A 25,361-nucleotide genomic window follows, 5' to 3' on the forward strand; every position below is an offset into this window, starting at 1 on the left:
AATTTCACAGAAAAACCAGGATTAATGCAACATTAGCTTGATGCTTCAGTGTAGGAAAAAAAGGAAGATAATCAAAGTGAGAGATGTCACTGGACAATGTGGTAGTAAAAATAAGAGAAAGGGGACGGCAAACCACCAGCTACGTAAGTTTCATATAAAACAAGAGTAAAAGAGAAAAAACAAAAATTTATAACTCCAATTCCATCGTTTTCCCCATTTCTGTTCTCTGTGGGGCCTAATCTGCCTAGAGCACATCACTTCATTAAAGGAATTCTCTCATTTTTGCAAAGCAATAGATGATATTGTTAAAATATTAAGAAATAAAGCAACAGATCTTCTGAACTTGTACTTCTCCAAATATTTGATAATACTTCAACAGATATCTTTATGTATGATAAATAATATACTGCTGATGAGAACTAAACGTGCCTTGAGAGCAAATTTGCAACTTTCACAGCCAGTCATTAGATTTGCTTCTCTGAAGTCCACCACTGTGCTTTCTGATACCCTGTATTCATAGTCGCATTATTCTAAATGCAAATTGTGATTCCTTCTTAAACAAAACCATAAAATGCCAAAGTAATGTTTAATGAAGTGGTAAGATCTATGGAACATTCCTTCAGAAGAAATTAGAACTTTCTTCTGTTGATTTTATTGAAGAAAAAAATATCAACATAACATCATAACATCTCTCTAATGTTGATGCTGTTGTGATGCCTATGCATTTTCCTAGAAAACCTGGAAATTAAACAGAAAGTGGGGAAAAGGCACAAGAGACATAGAAGGGAAGAGGATGGAAGAGAAAGAAAAGGAAATGGCGGAGGGGTTGAGGAGCTGAATCCATGTACTCAAGATACCAGAAAATAAATGTAATGGGGAAAAAGGAAACAAAACTGCCAATGTGTACATGAGATGTCTGCAACCTGAATTCAACAACTGTACAACTTCTGCCAGTGATATAATTATTTGCTTCTGACACCTCATTAGAGAAACCTGCTGGCTTCTCGGGTTACATCAGTGCCAATGTAGTTATGCTTTCTGACTGCAATAGATGCAGTACAAACATGCAGCTACATACTGCTTCCCTCCTTGTTGGAAAGGGCAATTAAGCTCGGAGGCCAATTGCCAGGCTGATTTCTGCTCAATCCAATAACCATCCTACGTGCAACAGGAATCAAAAGATGTTTATCTGGAACTCAACATATAGTAGAGATGGAGGTACTCAGACACCCTAAAGTCACCTTGCTTCACTTACACCTTTCACTCCAGCTACTGTAGGCTACCATAAAATTGTCCTTGCTTGCACTATTTTGATAAGTGCTCACATCCTTTATATATCTTTCCCAATGTCATTCTACACTATAAACGTCTCATGTAATTGGAAAAATTGCCACAGGTTATAAGAAATTGGAAGTTTTAGTTTCTCATTTCTACACTTTTGAAGAAATAGCCACTATGAATGGGCTAGTTTGCCAGTTAGGAGTTTCAATCTGTTATGATACTACAATTTCAAGCATCTCTCTTCCTCTTCTCACCAGCTACAAAAACATAGATTGGCAAAAGGAGCAGTACAGAGAGCTAAGAAACTACTACTTAAAAAGAAAAAATGCTCTGTATTTCCTCATCCTACCTACAGAATAACCACAGTGCAGAAACTGGAGCAACCTCTGTTTAATTGCTTCTGCAACTCAGCCAATTTGCTGTGTTACTGGAAAATCTCATAGTATTTGACATTTTTGCATATGGTTCAGGTACTGCAGTCAGTATATTGCATGAAAATTTTAGTTATCACTTCTAAAGAAACTGAAGTTTCCAGATGATGTAGTTCTGACTTATGTCTAAGAATGTTGAAGATTAGAAAGTATCTAGAAAGAATCATAGAGTTTATACACCTTACATCTTATGTGATTCTCTGGGGCTACATCTTGCTCTGGTTTTCTCTCTGCCTGTTTGGTTTTCTGATGTTTTCCAGGTTTCCTCAGAGGTGGTGATGCAAGGCTGATGCAGACACACCTGATTGTCATTATATCAATTAGACTTTCTCCTACTAACTCTTCTGATGTTTTTTTCAAGCAGGCCAAATGGAGGAAAAGCAACCAAAAACCTTACAGAAAGCCAAAGAACGCAGGCAGGGACTTGGCACTGAGCATTTCAGTTGCTACTTCTGAAGGTCTTACATCATTCAGATGAAACGAAAGACTTGATTCAGAAGAATGCATGGTATTTTCAGTTCTTTCCTAATCCCAGTAATAAGAATACTCAAAAAGCAGAAACGATGAAAGGAGGTATTGTAGAAGTATTGTAAGTCACCTGAGTATGAGCCTATGCATTTGTGATCTGACATTGTGGACACTTTGCAGTGAGGAGTTGAGATCTCTCCATCCAGATTCTTCATTTTACATTTACTATACTTTACAGGATGTTTTGTACTCTGCCCTGTGCTAAATAAGACTCCGAAATGTTGCCTCATGGTATCCCACTTATCATACCATTCAGATGAGGCTCTGTACCCACTAACCTTAAATAGCAACACTTATCAAATAGGGGAAAAAAACAAGAAATTAATTGAAAAACTTACTAATTTGGAGCCTCAACTTAATATTCTTTGGCACCTGCACTGTCTGAATAATCAGATAATCTCCTGAGGCTCACAGCAGTTTCACATCATCAGTTGTACTGACAGTCCAGACTCAACTTGGAGTTTCTGAAGGAGTTTCTAATGCCACAAATGAAATAAAAATCTTTGCACCACTTGTGACCTAAACTGTTCAGTGTGTTGCTATGCTTTAATATCAAACCGTATTTGCATGTATTTTTGGTGTTTACATAAGAATGTCCAAGTGAGGTGCAATGCTTTCTTGACAGGAGCATCTGTTGGGTTCCATTGCAGCATACTGACAGTGAAAACAGGACTGCTGTATTTAAAAAATACAGGAGTTTTTCCCTATAGTTTGTCATTGAAATCGAATATGGTCTACACTGAATAAGGGGGTAACTCGCAAAAGAGTCTGTGCTTTGTAAAGGTACCACTTTCCTTTCTAAATATAAAGTGGCAGCTTTGCTTGTGGGAAGGAGTGCTATGTCTATTCACTTAAGAATGTGGGCAATATTTATAGCATTCCTGCATTTTCATTTTTAGATCTCTACTTAAACTTAATCGTCTACCATATACGTAATTCTATCTGCTTAACCCAAAACTACTTTCCTCTCCAATTTGTAGAGAACAAACAGGAAAGAGACATACAATCAGTATGCGTAACAAAATCCTTTGTGCAGTATCCATACTTACACATACATCTGTGTATTTCTACATTTACCAAGACTAAATAAATACACAGACCTCTTTAGAAGAGGCCAGTTAAACAAATCAACCAAACCAAATAAAAAATACTGTAATTGTTTCTAACCTGGAGTGCCTTGATTGTAGTTAAAGACAGGGGAAGAAAACAGTTTGTTATAAGGCCCTACCACACATTCAAGTTTTTACCTAAATATGCAAGGCCTGGATATGAAGTACCTAGTACTGTGGTGTGACTTGGATTTAATTGGCATGAAGTTTACCAACTTATTAATGAACAGCACTGAGATTAAAGCATAACAAATAACTGCCGTGACATCCACTAACCAGCAAGTATTACTCATTCTACACCATTTTTTCAGAAATGTTTTAAGGGGGGCTTATATGTATAGATAGATATGTATAAAAACTTCAAATGCATATATGTAAATATATTTTATACATTTAATTTTCTATCCTTCCACATCAAAAGCTAGCTACAAGGACTAAAAGACTAATACAATATCCACATATCCAATAAGATGAGAACCTTTCTGCTGCTTTCAGTCGATTTGGTTAACTACACTGGCTTGAAAGGAGAAAAAAAAAAAGAACAATAATAAACCTACAAAATTCCAGAAAGAATAACTTTCTGGAACACAGCACACCACTGCTTTGGGGTTTACTACTGCTTGGCTCTTTGAAGCTAAGCCTTTCATTTCTTTCTGTGTTCATTAAGTTCCAGGAAATAGATGTTTTGCTATAGCTTTTACTCAAACTATACTTTTACAGTAAGTATTCGTAATCTTAAAGCAGCCCTACCACAATCAGATACAAAAAAAATATGACTAAATACCTCGTGTGTACCATAATTTTAATGACAAAAAAATTTGAAATCTGAAGAATAGAGCAAAACAGACACTGTATGCAGTTGCTGCACATTATGCCTAATGTTTCATGTTGCATGCAATGTAATGGGTGAAAAGGCTCAGATGAGTGCTTGTTTTCTGCACCACAGAAGTCACTGTGTCACTGCCTTCAATTTGCAGCTTTTATCGCATTACTCATTTGGTGTTCAGCAATCCCTGTGAGCCACAATGCTGGAGTCCCACATCTGAGCCACTTTCACACAGCCCACGCACCACTCAGCATGCTGCTGCCATAATAGTCATTTCCAAGAGCCTGCTTTGAAACAATGTATGCAAAAGGTAAGCCCCAAAGGACTGCAGTGTACTAACAAAAACCAAGACAATTTATTCCAAGGTGTAGGAATATGATAGAAGAGTCACCACTGCATGAATACTTCAATTTCATACCTGCAGGCTTATAGGATACTAAAATATGCAAGTGAGAAACATGTATCCATTGCGCTTACATGCAAGAGTACTTACCTACCTCCCTGTAAGCTGGTAAAAGATAAAAGTTACTTTCTATTCTGCCCTGAAGCACAGGGAAGCAGGAAAGGAAGGGACTGTAACTTTGAATGCAACCTTTTCTGCATTCAGGCCAGAGCGTTGTTCCTGATTGTTCAAAATAAGGGTGAAGGATACCTGCTACCACACATACCTGAGGTCTCACCCTAAGCTCAATATCACAGTTCAATCCCACTGCCAAAGCTCTTACTTCTAAGTACAGCAACTTCAGACATGTTTCCAGAAGTCTTCAGATCAGCATAATATATATATATATTTTACTTTAATGCCATTGTGCTTAGCTAGGCAGTACATGAAAAGTACTTCATGAAAGTCACTTCCTGTGACCAGTGACTCAGTGGAGATCTCTGACTCACTTTGCCCCAAGTGTTATGCAAAGGGTAAAAGGAGAACAGCATGTGGCAATGTGGGCTTCCCAGGGCACAGAAATAGAAGAGAGTTGGTGTTTTTCTCTCCTCTGCAATACCACACGCTTTTTCACCTTGGCATACACAGCCCATGACATCCCTCTTTCCTAAGCAGTTCATACACTCATGCCTGCGGTCAGCCCACCACTCTGGGCTAGTAGGCCATGACGCAGCAGTTCACATGGGAAATGCCTAGCAGGAAAGGAAAGGGAGACCTGAGGGATGGAGACAGCCATCACAGTGAAGCCCTGAAAATCCTCCTGTTTTTTGCCTACTTGCCAACAGCTACAAAGTAGACAATTCTGCAGACACACTGCAGGTCAAAATTAAAAGGCCGCTGGTGTAGCATGACAGGATTACATCACCTTGTGCTGGCTGCATGGGCAGACACCCTCCAGTCATCAGTAGGAACCCCAGCAGCACAGAAACAGGTGCATTTCTCTACAGTAAACAAGGACAGTCAAGCTGTAAATCCCAGCAGCTCCCCCACCACATCCTGACAGAGAATTCTCTCCCCTCTCCCCCACTCTTCCATTTTTATTTACTCCACAAGGAGATGCAAAGGATTATTCAGCAGAAAACTCATTTAAATATTAACTTTGGGCTGTTTGGCATGTGGACTCCAATTCTCATCCAAGATGCTCGCACATAATAAGGAGCTCAGGAAGGAAGCTACTTCCAGGGAAGAGAATGGGAAGTTATTTGCTTGTATCATCACCACATGGTACCTACTTCACTATCTCATCATTAAAAGAAAATAAATGGATGTTACTCTCACTTCCTGAGGCCAGGTTTCCCAGGTGAAATCCTTAAGGACATCAAGGCACACTGTGCACATAGACTTGCTTATGAGCTGCACTAGAAGAGAGCAACTTTTCTAATACATATTTCTCCTCTTTTTTTTTAAAAAAAAAAAAAAAGATTGATTTTCGGGAACTTTCATCCCTAACTTCAGCTATCACAAACATTGCAGGAAGAGTTTTTTCCCCCTCTACTTTGTAAGTTGAGTGAAAGACTCCTTTGTTATAACATTAAATTCAGATCATTCCAGAGTATCTGAAGTCCCTTGCAGAAAGTGTTTTTAAGAATTGTAAGCTTTACACAAGAAATACACAAGAAATAATGATTGAACCTGCCAGAAGTCACTGGATCTTCTCTCTTCTATTTTTCATTTCATTTATTAGGTGCACACTTCAGAGCACCAAGTCTTGCTGCAATGTTTCTCCTGGAGCCCTCAGAAGTTTTGCTTAAGAAAGCTGTGGTAATACCTGGGGTGTGAAACAAACACCTCCCACCTGTGCAGGTTTTGAAGGATGCCCGCTTCTTAAAGAAGAACTTCTCTCTTTCCCAGTGTAAAAGCTATAGGATGGGTGAAGCTCTGTTTTGGTTTTTTTTTTTTGTTTTTTTTTTTGTTTGTTTTGTTTTTTTTTTTTGTACCTTGCATTTATCTCTATTTGCATTAAGTTTCATTTGCACAAGATTCAAACCTCTTCTGCATAATGGTTCTAGCACGAACAATGCTACCAGCAAAAAATGAAAAACTGCAAAATCATACAGTGCTGTAGGAGTTATCACTGATTCATATAACAAACATACAACCATCTGTAGATTTTCATGTAAAACAACTTTTAAAAATGTTTTTAAGTGTTAAGCAGAATTGGGCAAACATTGTGGTAGCTGTTAAGTTCATGGTTGTAGACACATGCTGGATATTTGTACTGAATTTTGCCTCACACAGTGGATATGAGAGTGTACAATTAATGAATATACAGATGTTAAAGTATAACAGAGAGCTTGGCTATGATGTTATTACACCAAAGCAGGAAATAGAAGTGATAGATAGACTCACCTGTAACCTGGGCTCACATGGGAAACTCCAGTGGAGCAGATCTCCAGAGAGATCCTTCCTCATTGGCAGTCAGCTCTTAAATGGGTCTAGGAGAAGTGGAGCCAGGCTCCACCCCTTCCTGCAGCACAGGTGAATTGCCTTCACCTGTGCTCCTGTGGCGGACTCATTGCTCACCTCAAGTGATTAATCAGAGGTTCAGGCCATGATTCAGCAGCCCCATACAGAGACTATATTGACTATTTCTGGCACACACTCTACAGGTTACAAGCAACCCCACAAGCAACAGACATACACTGAGCACTTTTTTAACATGATTCTATAATTGCTAGCCAACATGTCAGCCACCTAGGATAGGCACTTCCCATTTTAACATGAAAGGAATTGCCACTGACTGTGGCTTGCTAGGATTATGTGCCTTGTTATTTAGTTCTGATTTAACTTCAGAAGCTCAGCTATTTTGATTGTCTTCATAATTTACCCTCTAAGTTTAAAAGCAAAGAATGAATGCAATAAGCAACTACAGCACCTAACAAACAACACTAAAATCTATCATAAACAGAGTGGCAGGAGGGAGGGGGGGAGAGAGAGAGAGCAAGCACACCCCTAGAGCACACTGCTGTGTGGGAAATTGCATAATCTGGACAAAGCATGATAGAAGCATTTCTTCCTTTAAAAAAAAAGAAAATATATTGTCAGCTTCATCTTTATTCACACCTCCTCCTCATAAAGCAAAAATCCTTCTGTCCACTGTAACAGAACATTCTGGACATTTCACATGTTACCCATAACTGACAAAAAAAGCTGCATTTTATTGCATTCTGCCTGGGTTACATAGACTGCAACACTATAGCGTGTTCTCCAGTGGCCTAGATATCAGGGTGTAACTAGGGTGTAGATGAAGATTTCAGTTTTTAATTAATAATACATAGCCTTTCAGATGCTGCACTATCTATAATTTATGTATGTGTCTCAAAAGCAGTCATTCCTGCATTATATATTCAGACAGAAAATCTCTTGCTTTTATTTTCCAATAGAAAGTATATTAAAATGTTATTACGTACCCTACAAAATGGATCAGTGCTACCCAGAGCTTCACAGCTCCCAGAAATGTCTGCTTCCACTGTGTTCTATCTGCTACAGGAGGCTGAATGTGCAAAAGCATTACTCACTAAGCACCATTCTCTAGCTCTCCCTTCTGACAGGCTTTTAAAAATGAGCAGATCATTTCTTGGATATGTGCTAATTTACCCATAATGTGAAGAAAAAAAAAATGAGAAAAATTATTTAACAATAAGGACTTTTCCAAACCATACTTAAATGAAATTAGTTGTGTTAATATAACATAAGATTCTTATGAAATACAGAAAGAAAAAAAGCAATTTTTCAAGTTCAACCTTATGCAAAGCTATTATTTAAAGTGTTTAATATTAACAGTCACTCTCATCATGTTGTCCTATTTTCAAAGCACCACCTACATATCGGTACTTGAAAAAGAAATAAAAAACACATACTGCGTATGCTGAACAAGCAACTCTGAGCAGTTGCATTCAGTTGCTTTCTTCTCCTCTCTAGCAAGCCACGAAGTCTAAAACAGTAACACCAGGCTACATGGGCAACAGAAACCTCAGTCTTCATCACACCACAAAGTGTAAAACAATGCAGATGAGATGTCAGTGGGATAAAACAAGCCTTCTCACCTGCTCCAGGTGCTGGGAGGTAATTTTAGGAAGTCCCAGCCACCTGCCACAGCCTAAACACACTCATACCTGAGCAGAAGGAAATAAGTCACATCTCTTGCACTGTCCTGCAGCCCTACCACACCTGATGTGGAACTAACCCAGGCATGTTGTTTTACACATGCACTTCTCCCATATCTGTACACCTAGGGAAAAAAAAATCATTGCCTTTTAAGTACTGAGGTAACCCAGCTACAACAGATACAGGAAATATTTTCCCACCTCAGGTAAGCAAGGAGATTGTGAATCAACATGCATGCAATTTGTATGCAGTAAGACAGTGAAGATGATGACACTTCAATTAATTGCTTCATAATCACTTGTGTCTTGCATTAATAAAAATTTAGACTAGTACAGTGTGTGATTTAGCAGGTGGTTACCTGAACTCTGAAGCACAGCAATCCACATCTACCTCTGAGTTTTGAATTACTATTCCTTAACCTTGCTGCAAGCCATCCACTCCAGTGAGTAAACAGTTTTCAATTTTTTTTTTCCTCAGCTACTAAATTTTGTTTCTGTTCCATACATTTGCCCCACTAGGTATTTTAAATAAGCTCATACATTTTCTTCATGAAGTCCAATGCAGCTCTCTGCAAGATGGTCAATGCTACAAAGTTGCCCTTCTTTGAAATGAAAGAAGTGAAAAAGACACCAGGTAGAGGAACAAAAAGCAATTTTGTCACATTTACCAGCCATTCTAACAAAAGCTCTGCAAATACCATAGGCTGGGGCAAACATGAAAAAGGAACATCTTTGCAAGTAGTTACCTGCAGGCAAAAGGCAATGCAATGTGCAGCTAAATGGCTTCAGCAACAGGAACTGTTAGATTTTCTCATTAGTTGAAAAGTAAAATGTTGGCAAATTATAGCCTAATTTTAGCAAAAAACTCTTAGGTCATGTGGTCTATTTCTTCTGTTCTTACAGGACTGAGTTATTCACTGTTGAAGTGTTTCATACAGCCAAATTAAGAAGCACAACTCCAATTAAAAAGTTAATAAGATAATTCCAGTGAAGTTCTTTATAATTTGCTTGCCTCCTGCCAAGTTGTCTTTGAGAACTTCACCATGAACTAAGTGCTTAAACTTCACACTACCAGAAAATACTCCCTAACAGACACATTATTGGTTTCTTCTCACTGCTTGAGTTATATACGAAAAGCAGTCCTCCTACTTGGAGAATAATGATCATGAACTGTAGCAGAATAATTCTACAGTCAATGGTATGCTCGTTACTAAATCAACAGGAAAAGGCTGTAATTCAACACTATTTTAACAAACCATTACAGTACAATAATTATGCTCTGACTAATTACAAATGGTACTCAACAAATCAAATCCCAGAACAGCATCAGGTTACATGGCTACTGAGAAGATGATATCACAGCATCCCAGGCCCATTCAAGCAATGAGAAGTGAGTGCTGCCTTTTGATTGCAGACTGTGCACCGCCTTCATGCTCGTTTCGCTACAACTCTGGATATCTCTTGTCACAACATTAAGGTAAACAGCTTCACTAGTTCTAAACCTCCATTCATTGCTTTCAAAGTTGTCTTAAACATGCCTTTCTGTTTTTAGTATACATGTCTACTATCTTTCAAGAATGCAAGTCAAGTATCCCCTTCCTTTATCTTTCCAACCATTTTTAATAACCAGAAGGACCTAATACTACTTCTGCGTATTTCACGAAGTTACTACTACTTACTGGGAGATAATTTGATAGTTTGAAAATGACATTCTATAGGATACAAAGAAAGAAGAGCATTACAGAACAAGGTATGTCCATACACACCAGCCAATGTAGGCAGACCAAAACCAGTACATATGCATTCAGTGATGCTTTGAATGAAGGTAACCAAGCACAGTATTCTGCTATCGGTGGGCCTAGACAGGCTTGAACAAATACTTACTGTCTCCAGTCATCACTTTATTTGTGGGTTGCATGTGGGGCATACAAACACGCAGTTCGTTATGATCAGGACTTTCTTAAAATCCATGAGCCACTCCTTTGTCTATTTAGTGAGAGCTGAGTTGAAATCAATCTATTTTTTTCCCTCAGAAAATCCTGTTGGGTGCTGTACCAAATGACTGATTAGCAGTGTAGTTCTTTGAGACAGATTTTCAAATAAAAGCATAAAACAACCGCGATGGCAGGCATTAAAAATTCATATTTACCATCAAGTACCAAAAGCCACAGAAAAAAGACATCATGCATTACCCTCACGAGTATGTAAAAGTAGCCTGCTGGATAGCATTACATTGTGGTGTCAACTTTCTTATGCCATAAACTGTATTTGCACTCATTACTAATCATAATGTGATTAATCCAGTTTGTTACAAATGAAGAGTTGATTGTTATGCAACTCAGAGATTTTTAAAACAAAGCTTGAAGTTTGATGCAACTTGCACATACATTCTAACACCTAAATCACCATAATAAAATTATATTTCACAGACAATAAAATAAAGACTTTAAAAGTTTTTGGTTTTGCTCTCAGTTGAAAGGAGAAAGTCTCTTAAAAGTTTTATCTAGATAGGTGTTATAATGACTTGGAAGTTTCTTCAAAATTAGAGAAAACTCAGCTGAGACAATCAAGAAAGCTATGGGAGAAAACAGACTTTCTAAATACAACATGGAGATTAAAAATCATTACTAATTGTACTTATGATATGCTGGCAGTGCTTTTATGTTTCAGGCCACTTAGTTTATATTCACTTATATTTCATCTCTGTCTGTAACCATTTAATCAGAATGGTACTAGCAGAAGAAGCTATTCAGTTTGTCTCATACGACTTGCTTTTTTCCTTAACTGTCAGTAAACAGCATTTTGTTTTAGACTTACATATTTTCTTTTAGATGTACTTTAATATTTCAGCAGATGTGAACTTGAATAATAAAATGATATTCCCTAACACTATTTTCCTGCTTCCCTGAAACCTGTCATACAAATTGATTGACACTTTCCTAATCTTGATATCTCTTCCAAACACTTAACCATCATTAAAAATAAGGCATGCAATTAATATCTCCTTTTTCTATAAAGATGAATGGACACAGCTAAATCCACTTTATTTCCTATAGTAGTATTTGACACTGAAAATTAGTATTTGTGTACATAGGTGGATACACTAACACGACTACAAGGAGGAATCAAAAACACTCCACATGTACATATACTGCTGCTAAGATGGGAAAAAACAAACCATGTTATCTGAAATGCTATACTCCCAGCTGCTTACACAAGCAATTAGAAATACTACCTGTATTGTAGTATACCATAATGATACTATCAGTAGAATTCACAATGAATACTATCAGTAAACTGAAGTGTGAATAAGTTTTTTCAAAGCACTTCAAACTGTAATAGAGGAAAAGTCATTCAAACCTTAACAGACTTGTAGGAAACAAACAAGGAATTTATGCAGTAAGCTCTTCTAGCAATACATTGAACACTAGTTATATTCCAACAAGAAGCCACTACTCCAACAATAGCTACATAGTTACAAAGAGAAAAAAAGAAGAAAAAAAACAGTATTAGCAATAAGTTAGTATTAAGAAGATTAGTGAGTAACTGAAATTAAAAACATTACAGAAATATAATTATCCCAAAATCAGCATTCCTACTCCTGTATGTTTTGAAGTAAGCTAATACTTGATAGGAGTTTAATAAACTCAAAATTCAACATCTATATTAAGGACATACCTGGCACAACAACAACATTATTCTAGGGGTATGTTTTCAATGTTTCAGGATAGATATCTTTTCATTTGTTTTCCCCCCAATACAACTCTGCTTACCCTTGAAAGGCCTCAAGTAGGCAGCAATCTCTAGCAAGATGTTTGTGCCTCCACTGTCAACCTTTAAATGAGGTCTGGGGAGGCGTGGATCCTAGCTCCACACCTTCTGGTCACTCAGGCACATTGCATGCACCTGAGCTCCCCTAAATCGGCCCTGCCTTCCCACCAGGTGCTAAATCACTGTTTCAAGCTGTGACTAAAGATTTCTGTTACAGTCATACTGTTGCAAATGTTGGCACATATAGTGTGTATTCACAGCGCTCCACAACTCCTGCATGCAGAGCAGGGCCTCATTCTTTGGGACTTGGTTGAAAGAGTATCCTTCTACAGTTAATAGAATCCTGCCAGGTGTCTTGTCAAAAATCTGAGTAAAGCAAGTTCTCCCTTTTAGGACTTACTTAGGGCTTACTTTTCTCTCAGTACAGCGGTACTATCACGATTCTCTCAGCCTTACACCCAGGAAAAACTTCATTTTTTATTTTTATTTTTTAATTCAGTATCAGAATCCCAAGTTACACTTCAGTTATTTTTATATTCAATTATATTCACACTTAATAATCCTTATTTTCTTTTATGAAGGTTTCTTTCCACAGTGATCATTGCCACAGCTCACATTGCAAAAATATTCCAACCACATCCAATCACACCAACTAACATATCTTTTACGAAGATCAAGCATTAATGCTTTGGCAAAATAATCAGATACAATATTCCCAAATGTTTTATCTTTCACATCTTCCTTCATTGTAAGATATTTCCTTCCTATTCATCCTGGTCCTACCTCAAGACTACCAACAATCTAGTGCTGGTCCCGTGTCCAAACATACAGTCCTGGAATGCAGTATCTCTTAGACACTAGCGCTTAAGTACATGAAAGCAAAGGTGAAAAATGACCAGAAAATAACAATGGGATGTATTCCAGGCTCATCCTAAAGCACATCTAGACTGACAAGACTGATATCTGGGTTTTCCTCATGCGTGTGTATATAGTGATTTCCTCTGTGTGGCAGGCCAAGCCAGGCCAGAGCACACACTCATTAGCAAAAACTGAATCAACGACAACAACAACAACAAAAACACAGCTCAATCAAATAAAATCAAATTCCTACCTGAGTGATGGCAGAAATTGGCATAGCTCACAGTGGTTCAGTTTTGCAAATACTTTGGGTGGATTCTCACAGCTGCACACAAAATCTTTGAAGTAGTTCTTTCACCTAAGTCCAACCTTCCGTAGATCTATGGTTCATGGTTGATTGCAAACCATGAAGGCTTTGCTGTGCTGAGGCATCTATAAAGACTGCCCATGGATGTGAATGTTCCTTTCATTTATATTGCTTGAATTCATTCTGCTGCCTTTCCTTCAGTTCAGGTGATACAGAGCATTTATCTTCTGTATTTTGTCCACCCACAGTCCTGAATCCAATACTGAGCAACTTCACCTTCGAAGATCCTGAAAATCTTTGCCAAACAACATCACTGAAATCAGCCATGGGGCATTATAGTTCTGGTGGGTCTGGGGAATGCAGGGAGGTTCAGGTGGATGAGAGCCACATATCCACATGTGAAGCGCAGTCAGAGGTTTTGCTTTCTTTAAAAAATGACTATGTCCTTCCAGAAGGTACCATCACCTATCTGATAATCCCACTGTACAGGGAAATGCTTCTCCAGAGGTGGGCTCAGCCTTTGCTTTGGACTTGAAAGGTGCCGCACTCATCAATGGCTCCTGACTGAATCTAAGGGCAAGCTCTCCAACATGCTGCTTTGTCTCACTTTTTACAGTTTTCATCTTCAAATTTCAATAAGTTAACACAGGCATAATTCAAAAGAGATGATAACCATGCTGTGCCAGAGCACCTTCCGAGGAGAGGACTTCTCCATCCTCGGGGCACTTTTCACAGGCTGACGAGGGCTCCTCGGGACGGCAGAACCCCGCACTAAAGCCCCGAGGACACGGGAGGGTTCGGTTCCCGCCTCTTTTCTCCTCGAGTCCAACCAACTTGAAGGCTGGGGGCTCTCCGTGCTTGCCTCCGGAAGGGAGGCATCACAAGAGGCTAACCCTTCACGGTCCCACCTGGTTCCGGCCCGCAGCTCTTCCCCCCACCGAGGGCGGTGTAGGGACCGGAGCGGTGGAGCACTGCGGCCGGGAGGAGCCGGGGGCGGCCCCACGCTTCCGGACCGGTAGCGGCGACCGCGGCATAGGGGCAGTGCACTGGGAGAGCGATATACCCGGTGAGGGAAGGAGGGAGCAGCGAGCACGGCGCGGTGCGATGCGGCCTACAGGTCAGTGCGGGGCGGGCTGCGAGATGGAGGGGCACGAGGTCGCCCCGCTGCGGCCACCATCTTGTGGCTGGGGGCGAAGGAGGACTTGGAGATGGAGGAACGAGCTGCTGTTCGGCAAGCGGTGGTGGGCAGGCGTAGCGGGAAAGGGCTTGAGGCTTGGCTTTGGGTTTGTTTTGTCTGGGCTCTCTGTGAAGGAGAGTTTAGCTTCACGGGCTGTGCAACCTTATCCGTGATGGTGCAGATAGTTGTGTATTGAGGTGTCTGGTGGACGGTGCGGCTCTCCGGAGCACACGTAGTGCCTTCGTGTATCCCAGTGGGGAGGTTCGGCACTGTTGTTTTTTTCTTATGAAGCTGGGTGTGTATTTGGTACGTTCTCTGTTAATATGGCTTGTCCCAGCCAATTTTTCCTTTCTTTTTCCCTTGGATATTTCAAGTGACTGTTTTTAGTTCTCCCCAACAAGTTATGCCAACGTTTGTTCTGAGGAGGCTGCCCTTAGCACCTCAACACAGTTTTAGGTCACTTTTCCTTAAAAATGCCCTTCAATTGCAAGTGTTGCAGCATTGTGCCTGGTTTTGCTTGAACTATTCAACTTCTTTGAAGAGTGGGAAGTCTAGTACCAAGAAATTAGGAAATGACAGAATGATCATCATATGAGCAGTCCTATTCTGTCCTACATGCACAGCTGTCCTGGATAGAATTTTAATTGCCTAAGAGCATGATGTGTTAATAGTTAAAATTTGATTGTCCTCTTTCAGTCTCAGCTTAGTACCCAGCTTTATTGTACAGTACAGAAAATCCCCGTAGACCTTACACAGAAATATTCATTTCTTTATGTTTCCAATGGTTTGTCACATTATCTGTGTGCCTCAAAACTGCTAGCACATATTTTGTCACTTCCTTGGTGGATGAGAATGTGTTATCCTTCTGTTTACAGGTAGAAAAAAATGATGAAGAAAGTAAATGATTGATGAATGTCACATGGAAACTAATGGCAGGCCCAAAACAGAATCGGGAGCTTCTGGCTCCAGGTTTTTCTGTTCGCTCTTCCCAGTTGTGTTTCTCCATTCACAGAAATACTATGTGTTCACAGCTCCCATTTTCTTCAGAAGGCTCTGCATTGCTTAAATCAAAACAGGGACTGCAAAGCTGGGCTCTCAAAGGAGAAATGAAAGATACGTAGCCAGATGCCAGAGGTTTGGCTCATTTGATTTGCTTCCATCAGGGAATTCAGTTTTTGTTTGTTTGTTGTTTTTTTTTTTTTCAGCTCTTCTATTAGTCAGGATGATATTTCATCCTAATTTTACAAGTGCTGCTCTGAAAGTAATGCTTCCTCTTTTATTATGTCAGCCCTCAATGTCATAGGGAGATGTTGGTGGTACGGCAGTAGAGGTTTGAACCTTCCCACCAGTATCTCATTACATTGTGTTGTCTGAGACAATGCCATCTGACACAGTAGTGTTTATGAAGCAAAGGTGTGGAACTGAATTCTTTCATGTTGAAAAAGTTGCATCCATTGACATTCATTGGCACTTGCCGAATGTTTATGGAGACCAATCAGTGTATGTGAGCACAGGGAGGCAGTGCATGGGGTGTTTCAGCAGTGGCAACAATAGCAGTGGATCACCTCCGCTGGTGCAGATTTTTCTGAGTACAGCACACAGGATCCTGCTCACAGAAGGCAAAAATACGTAGCTAATAGTGGTGACTATGTTGAAAAATAGTGTTTTGTAGCTGAGAATTTGCTCTATCAAATAGTGTTATTGTGCTATTTGTATTGCTTGTAGTTTCCACAGGAAAAAAATAAGAGGTAATACTTTTGAATTAACAGATATGAATGAGAAATCGAGAAATCGAAATCTGAAGGCTTGACTGCAGTAGCTCAAGAATTTAGTTTACTGTTTTATGTCACCATTTTAAAGGAGTACTTCAAATGTCATGGCAGTTTTTTTGTCGAGGTACCTAATATTTTGTTTCATTTCATAACATCAAAGTAACCTATTAGAATATTAATTATCAAGTGAAACAATCTAGTGATATTAGCATTGGAAGCCATGCAACTATGCTTACCATGGAGATGAAAATACAAGGAAGAGGCAAAGTGACTTTCCTAGATGTTTCGTATTAAAACGGTGGCAGATAAATGAATTGAGGACTGCCTTGATTGATACTCAGAGCTTCTTGTAAAATGAATTAGTATTTGATACTAATTTGATAATAGTATTTATTTTACTAATCTTTGGACCTTGATAAGGATTTTTCTATCTGGACTCCACTTGCAGTGCTGCAACCTTTTCTTAAAGAAAAAAAAGTAGTATCCATAAGCAAAAATGCACATATGATAGCATTTCTAAATATGCCTATATGTTCCAGTATATAACTGTGTGTGACCTAGGGACGTAGTCTAAATTTTGCTTTTGTTGAATAAAGGCAGTCAGATCCTAGATATTCACATGAAATAATGCTGAGCAAATACATCGGAGCACCATAGAGATATGGCAAGTTTCCCAGCTGCTTGCAGCTAGTTCCACATGTTGGCATTGGCAGGGAAACAAATGGCTGTGGGCTCAGCCAGCAGTGGGCATGGTGGCCTTCTATGCTTCCATCATTTATCTCTGTTATTTTTTCATGTGCTGCTCTACACAATCCTCATCTTCCACCTACAGCCTCCATATGTTGAGTTCTCCCTTGCAGCTTTACCACAGCACCAAACTTTTCTTACAACAGTGAAAAGAGATCAGTTATGTCATGAAGGACTGACCATGAACCATGGGGTACAAGTTGCTTTGGGTGGATTGTCTGAGGTCTAGCCAACCTTGAATCTGAAAATTGTTTTGAGTGGAAGGTAGGTGAGACAGTCTTGTTACTTGTCAGTATTCAGAAGGAAACTCTAGTCAAGATGAACTTCTTGAAGCAAATACCATTGAACATGCTGTACCTAGTGAAGATAAAACATCCGTAATGCCTGATCCTTGATGACATCTGTCTGCACTTGTAGTGAGAGGTACTGACAGGATAACTTGCTAATGGCTGTGCTACATTTGAGTTATCGCTCATCCCCATACTTGTGAAGATGAATGTCACCACTGAGCTCTGCTGTTTTGCACTTCTTCTATATTCAGTGTGCATTTCTGTGCCTCCAGCTGTTTCTACGACAGTATTTACACAACAGGAATTCTGCAAGGGAATCTAGCCAGTGAAAATAAATATTTGAATTTTGTTTTTCTCAAGGACTAGAAATTGCTTCAATTTTTGGTAGCTTTAAAATATTTTAAACACAAACATACAGCAATATTTCAATGTTATTACTGATAAATGCAATGTCAAAGTCAAGAGACAAAAAAAAAAAAAAGGCAAGCAAAATAAAATATGTAATAAATTGGTAGTATGTCATTGGTTGTGTGTTGGCATTTTAGGTAGTCCTTTGTATATAGTAAGCATGATGTGCACATATTTGTGTTTGTACCTAAAAGTATTCTTTAACAAAAGAGAAGGATTTTCAAAACTGCTGTTGCATCTGCTTAATTTCTAGGGGCAGTTCATCTAAGGCTATGAGGTTGAAATGCAATATATTTGTCAAATCACTTATTTTGTACTTATGCACCTACTGGGATGCCTACTTCCAGTGAGTTGCTGAATCTGGCAGGTTTTTGTAGCTGAAAAAATAATTGCTCTATATTGTCTTAATAGATGCCCGTATTTCTTAATTCCTTCAGCTTATAAGAAAATATTTGCTTCCTCTGAAGTCCATCGGTCCTGTACACGTTTATTGCTTGTCTTTCTGCTGTCATGAAACACGCTGTAGCAGTTTCCTGGTTTTGCACATGAGTTTGGAGTAAGGAATTTGGAAGTAATGAGGAGATGCGTTCTTATGTCTGAGGCTCTTCATCTTATTCTGTTATCTAGCAAAACTTCTTAAAACCCACACTATTCAGCTAAGAGACTTTTGTGGCTATCTTGTCATTCTGCCAAAGTGTACTGCAGCTTCTGTCCAGTTCACATTCTCAGTGGTTTTGATTTGTCTGCTCTCTAGTGCATTCCAGTCTTTGTATGAGAATACCCATACAGTTCAGAGGGATGAGATTCAGGAGGTTGTGATCAGCAGTGCAGAGTCTCGTTTTGGGGTCAGGCTCGGTGATCTCTAGGGGTTCCTGACAACCCTCCTAATTCTGTGATCAATTTGCTCCTTGATGTACTCTGCTGCTCTGCACCTCAGCTTTCTCTGTGTGGGGATGTGTATGTGTTCAGTCTGCTGAACAAAGCAAGCTATTTTCCTGTCAAAATGTAATGAAGTAGTAGTATTTTCTCTTGACATTGATATCATTACACTTTCTTCCAAACAATGAAAATGCTGAATGTTACTTACAATAACTATTAGTTATTGTCCACTGTACAGGTAGAATGATAACTCAGAAAAATAACCAACTCTTATTTTTTTCTTTTACTTCATTGAAATTACATTCAGTGAAATGTTGTTGTTTTGTTTTTTACATCTCAGACTAGAGATATGATTGAAATAGTGTTATTTATTTTCTAATGGAAAATAGAATTCTGGAAGCCTTTAAAAAATAGAAAAATGTGTCGAATGGTTTTTATAACTTAAACTTTTAAGAAATTTAACAGTGTATTTGTTAAAGTTTTTCATATAGTGCACCCATCTATTTATTCATAACTTTCATTTATTCGCGAAACATTTACAATTCAAATAGCTGAAGTGAAAAAATACTGTGCCTGGAATGAATTGAACAAGAATAATTGAAAGCCATTTGAGAATGGAAAATAAAAGTTCCCATCTTAAGTAGTGCCTGAGTGGAGTGGAGTGGGGAGGAAGGGAAGGTCAAATACAAATGCTTGAAGCAATTTCATGCTAAATGGTAGGGCACAGAAGAAGAAAACAAACAGTACCTGAAGTAGGCGTTTCCTTGGATTTTTAGGATTTATAATTCAGAAATCAGCATAGTTAGTCTCTCTTTCTTAAGCAACAATGTGCATGAGGGACAAAAATCTGCTTTTAATTAGCTGTTTTGTTGTTCATATTGTTTATCTTCTGATATTGATTGGCTTCTTTTTGAAAATATGAAACATAATGGGAAATTGGTAAACATGCAGTATTCAGTATAAAATCCTTTGTGTAAGTATTTTTTTCTAAGGTTTTGTTCCTTTTCTAAGGTTTTGTTCCCACTTCTTAAGTGTTTGCAGTAGCAAACCAGGTTCAAATCAACTATGGCTACTAAGCACGTAAAAGTAGCCAAGAGCGTATGCTCAAGTGCAGGTATGAAAAATCCACAGCCGGTGACAAATGTAAATAACAACATAAAAGCAAGCTTACACCCACCTAAAACACCCTTCAGTTTTGCTGAGCTTCTAAAAAGCAGCTGGCTTCTAATGTGTTTACGATTTTGGACCTGACTTTAAAAATAGTAATGGCAACAATACAGGAAAAAAGTTCTCTCTGAAAAATACTGATAGTCATTATTCTTAAAATATTCGGATTTGTTCAAGGAAACTGAAATAAATGAAATAAATGTAATGACTTTGGTTAATCTTGTGTTTACATCCAAGCAGGTCAAGCAGGCCTTTGAGTAAACCAGATAAACCACACAAAGGTGTTATGGGTCCCTTCAGAACATCACTTTTAGCAACTTAATCATATTTTTTAATGCTTAAAGATAATTTCCATTTCAAATTTCAAATATGACTTATTTAAATAGCAATTTTAAAAAGTAGGCCTATGTGAACAAAAATGTAATAAAGATTGAATCAAATAATAGAAAAGTCTTGCTTGGAAAGGATGTTAAATATTATCTAAAAAATTGTAAAAATGCATAAAACTGAATAATGCCCCATTCTTCTACTTTCTCACAAGATGTCTGCTAATGGAGCATTTCACTGAATCTCAGTTGCTGCTGTAAGTTTCTTCCCTGTAGGAATGTAAGGACAATTCCACCTTCAGTGCATGTCAGGAAATCAAAGTTTTTTTGCCAGTGATTTTTAATCAAAACTTCTTAAGGTTTTCATACTTGCATTCTATTTTTATAACTCTGTAATCTTATCAGGAAAACTTCCAGATTTGTTTGTGTCCCTTATCAGTTCTGTTCCCTATTCAAGATTAACCATTTTAGAGGATGACAAATCTAATTTGGACTTGAATGCACGAAACAGAGACTGTAATAATTAAATTGGAGGAAAAATATTTTCTGTGAAGATTTAAGGCAGAATGTACATTGATCGGTTTGGAAAGAGAAGTGTTTGCTGCTTATGGGGTACACTCAGGACAGTTTCATTTTAATTTTCTTACAGCACTCTTGCCAAATTATTGTCATTTGATTTTCTGCAAGAGCTTAGAAACAGTGCTCTTTCATTGGCAAACCCTCAGTGTATGTATTTCAACACTGAAGAAGTTTATAGAATTCATTAAAATGGCAATCCATATTCCTGTGTTGTATTTTGCAAGTAGATCATGTATGCTGTAAATTTTGTACTCCTGCATGCTGTCACATCCATACTGTTCATTATGGATGACGTGTATGATATTATCAATAAAGAAGAGGCTGTGTGCAAATTTAAATGATGCCTTGACATCCTAAAAAAGCAGAACTGTACTCTGTGACAGCAGTCTCGTTGAATTTAACATTTCAGAGACTTAAATGAAAAGCTAGTCTTTTTTTCCCTAGGAATAGCATTGAGTGCTAACCATATTTAAGGTATTATAAAACAAAATTCTACTTTTATCTCTCATCACAATTACATCACATATGACGATTGTAAAATTGAAATGGTCAAAATGTACATATTTTCCCCAAAGCAACACCATTTTGTTTACTGTAGTGATAAGAGTAATGTTTTAACAAACTTACAGCAAAGAAGTGTTTGCCTGAAATAATCCAGAATTGGGTAAATAATAGTTATGTAGTTATGGTCTAAGTCTTTGTTGAAGAAGGGGTAGGATTGTTTAGATAAACGTCCAAACTTTTTTTTTTTTTTAAACAAAGTCCTGAATGCATAGTTCTATTCTTAGTGTAATTTTAAAGGCTTGTTCACTGAATTTTAATGTCATAATAAGCACTTCATTTTGTTCCGTTTTGTTTTAGTCCTAATCAGTCAATTCAGATACCCCTAAATGAATCAGATACCACAGGACTGTGGCCTCTGGAGTCCATAACATGACTTCTGTGGAATTGCCAGTGTTCCAAAACCTTACTTGAGTCACTTGCCATGGCAGAGGAGTGCAAGAGTTAGAACTCAGATGCATGCTCTGCAACCAAATGTTGCTACTATTTAGCCTCGCGTAACCAACCAGCAAGGACTCTCAGTTCCTCTGTTTCACAGATACAATAAGGCTATTTCCACACTGTTAAATAGTGCTCCCAAAAGGACAGGATTTGTGGAGACCAGCAGTGGACATGAAGCAACTGAGAGCCATGCAGCATATATTGAGAGGAAGCTTAGTTTGGACTTGCTCTAGCCTTGTCCTGTGGCTGTAGCAGGTGGAACACATTGGGTGTGACCCTGAAGCACCTGTTCTTCTTCTGTTTAATATGAAAGGTTTTGGTGTTCCAGGAACAGCTGGTGAGTTGAAGCAAAGCATGGTAAATGGGGATAATGAGATGGTGTGTTTTGAAGGTATGCTTTTATCTTAACTAAATATTAATGTAAAGTTGCTCTGAGACATGGTTGTTGATGTAATTGGCAGTCATTCCCTTTATCTTAACTTTAGCGGTTTGGGTTTATCGTGTGCTTCGTTTTCTTCGTCAGTAGATGTATTTAGGCAACTGCAAGGCAAAGTAGGCTGTGGGTATATTCAGAAGGTGCATGTTGCTACGGTGTGTACGAGTAGCTGTATAGTAGAGATGTGAAGGGCTGCTGCTTTTGTCAGCTATGAATTTTTTTTGTTCTTATGTTTGTGTAGTTACAGAAGTAATCTGCAATAAATGGAAGATGATGGATGGTCAGTATATGCTTCAGAGGAGGAAATGTAAGACTGTATGTTATTTCACATCTGTGCCAAATATGATTAGATGTTATTTCACATCTGTGGCAAATATGATTAGATGTAATAATGTGGCATAGGTTGGCTTGTTAAACTCTAGAATATTCAGGAGTCTTAAATGTATGTACAAAGAAAATGCTGGTAGTTGTTCAGAATATTGAAGAGAAATGTAAAAACTTGGTTATATAGATTTTGTAAAACAAAGAGGGGCTCGATTGTGTAAAAAGCACGATGCTTGGTAATTGTTTAGTCTGGTCCTATCTCCTTCAGTGACTACATTTGATTCTCTGACTGTAATGGGATAGGGTTTAATTTGGTTTCAGTAATGGTTCAAGAAGGATTCGTTTTCATATTCTGTACACTTCTAATAAGGTATGGAAGTAGTTTGCTTCCAGTGCTAAAGCTAGCAGTGACACACATTGCTTCCAGTTAACATAACTATAGTTACCCTGTTACTATCCAACAATGAGAATGTATGTCAATGACAACGAAGCAGAGTTTGTGGGTATGATTTTAAAAATCCTTTTGCAAGAACCTGTAAATACAGAAATTGAAAGTGATTTATTCCCAGAAAGTGGTCCATTTGGTCAAAGATAGCAGTAAAGAGATTAAACATTTCTTTAATGGCTATCCACTAGAGGAGGACTCAGTGTTGATACCCAGAGAACTTTCCAATTGGGTCCCATTTCAGGATCAGTAATAAGTTGAGAATTCATCTTCTGTAACCTGAAAACATAATTGCATGCACTGTACTAAGGAGATAAGCTTGCAGGAAAAATGTCTTTTGAATCTCAAGTAACCTTAACCAGTATTTGACCATTGCAGTTGTTTTTGCAGTATTGTTGGTGAAATGTGCCAAGTCAGACTCACACTCGTACAACTAACTTAATTTCTTTCTATGTAATGAGCAGAAATAAAAACGGTTGGTTTGATAGCTGTATCTAGAATTCTTGTCTTAAGGCAGTAGAGGGGAAGCTAAGGTAGGTTTATTATACAGAAATCTTCTTTCTTTTGAGGTTGTTGCTGAACATACTAGAAATTGTTTAATTTAGCTTGGTTTCTAACTCACTGTCTTGTCATTGCTCATTTTATGAAGCTATGAATTTATGTAACTATTTTCTATGTCATTTACTTCTTTATTTCTCTAATGAACTTCTTTTGTTGCTATGAATACTGTTCAAAAGGCTGGTACAAAAATATAAAGTGTTTGTCCAAAGCTGATTAGAGATTATATAGAGATTACGCTGTAGATACTTTTTGTTTGTCTGGTTTGTTCTGTTTGGTTGGTGACCATCACTTTTGTCAGAAAAGGACAAAAGAAAAGGACTGGAACTAGAGGAGATGGTTTACTACAGCCTGGTAGTAGCAGCAGCTTGAAGACATACGTTTAATAGAGACCATTTCCTATTGTTTTTCTAATTTCTGAATGAACACTAAGTGAGATGCATTTTTAAAAAAAAAAAAAAGTAATAAGACTGCAAAAACAGACAAAAATCAAGCTGCTTGATTTTTGGGGTCGTAGGAATCCTCACTGGATTCTCTGCTGTCTTGGGGCAAAGGAAATGTAGCCTTAAAAACCTGAACCAATTAGGGCTTTGACTGCTCTGAGAGAGTTCTACCAGACAGGCTTCCTATGGCAATCATAATCTGCATTTTAGGAGCTGTTGGGATGTCATCTGTGGTTAATTCAATGCATGTGGTACATTGCAAATGCAAGGAGCACATCAATCTGCTGAAAACGTTGCTGTTTGCAAGGTCAATGCTTTCTGTTATGTTGCAGTAGTTGTTACGTGCACCATTTTCTGGGGATACTTTCTCTTGTGATAGGACTAAAGGCACTGGATTTCATACAATTGTTTCCTTTTAAGCTAATATCTGCAGAGCAGGTTTTCCATTCTCAATTTCTTACTTGCAAAAAAATAAAAAAATAGGAATTTGAGAGAAAGTGGAGTGACAGTGGAATCAAATGTGGCAGAGAAAAAAACAACAGAAGGCAGAGGAAAAAGCAGAGACATTGAATTTAAATGAAGAGAGTTTAAATGTGACCATAAATCCAGAAAACAGTGGAGGAAGTCAAGATAGGCACATCTAGAGAGATCCTGGTAGATGACGGAAGAAACACTGGCAAGGGTAAAGAATTAAATAATAGGACAATTCTTGGTTGTGGTCATGATTTGTAGTAGTTATAACATCAGTTGATACAAACTTGGTGCAGCTTGTACAGATTTTCTTGTAGCCTTTAGAAGTTGTTTCTGGGGAAAAAAAAAAATTAGTAATGTATTACTTCGTACTTCTTCATACTTCATTGTTATATTTTTGTCTTCATTATTTGTTACTATCTACAGCCATTCTGAGTTATTTAATTATGTTCTGCTAAAATGTACAAATGGTTTAACTTGCTCTCCAGGAAGCGGCTCTAAGCGCAGTTTTGCCTCAGTTGGGTAACAGAAGGTAATCAGCTGTGAATGGACAAGGCTCTAGCAGAGGATAATGCAGTGCTGATACATACACAGTATTTCATATTCAAAGCATGGATCACACAGAGAGGCCTAAAACAGAAGATAAGGCCAAATCACTCTTCAGAGCTCAGTGAGGTC

General features: G+C 38.2%; 1 protein-coding gene across 1 annotated transcript in view; it reads left to right on the top strand.

Annotated features, from left to right (window-relative positions):
* The first annotated feature begins 14,544 nt into the window (after positions 1-14,544).
* BANK1 (B cell scaffold protein with ankyrin repeats 1) overlaps positions 14,545-25,361 on the top strand; it is a 130,899-nt gene continuing 120,082 nt past the window's right edge. Inside the window, exon 1 of the mRNA XM_085222971.1 lies at positions 14,545-14,776. Coding sequence (XP_085079097.1) covers positions 14,764-14,776 — 13 coding nt within the window. The 5' untranslated portion in view covers positions 14,545-14,763. The remainder of the gene's footprint in view (positions 14,777-25,361) is intronic.

Source organism: Meleagris gallopavo, chromosome 4 (genome assembly GCF_905368555.1).
Source record: "Meleagris gallopavo chromosome 4, MGAL_WU_HG_1.1, whole genome shotgun sequence".
Classification (NCBI taxonomy): Eukaryota; Metazoa; Chordata; class Aves; order Galliformes; family Phasianidae; genus Meleagris; species Meleagris gallopavo.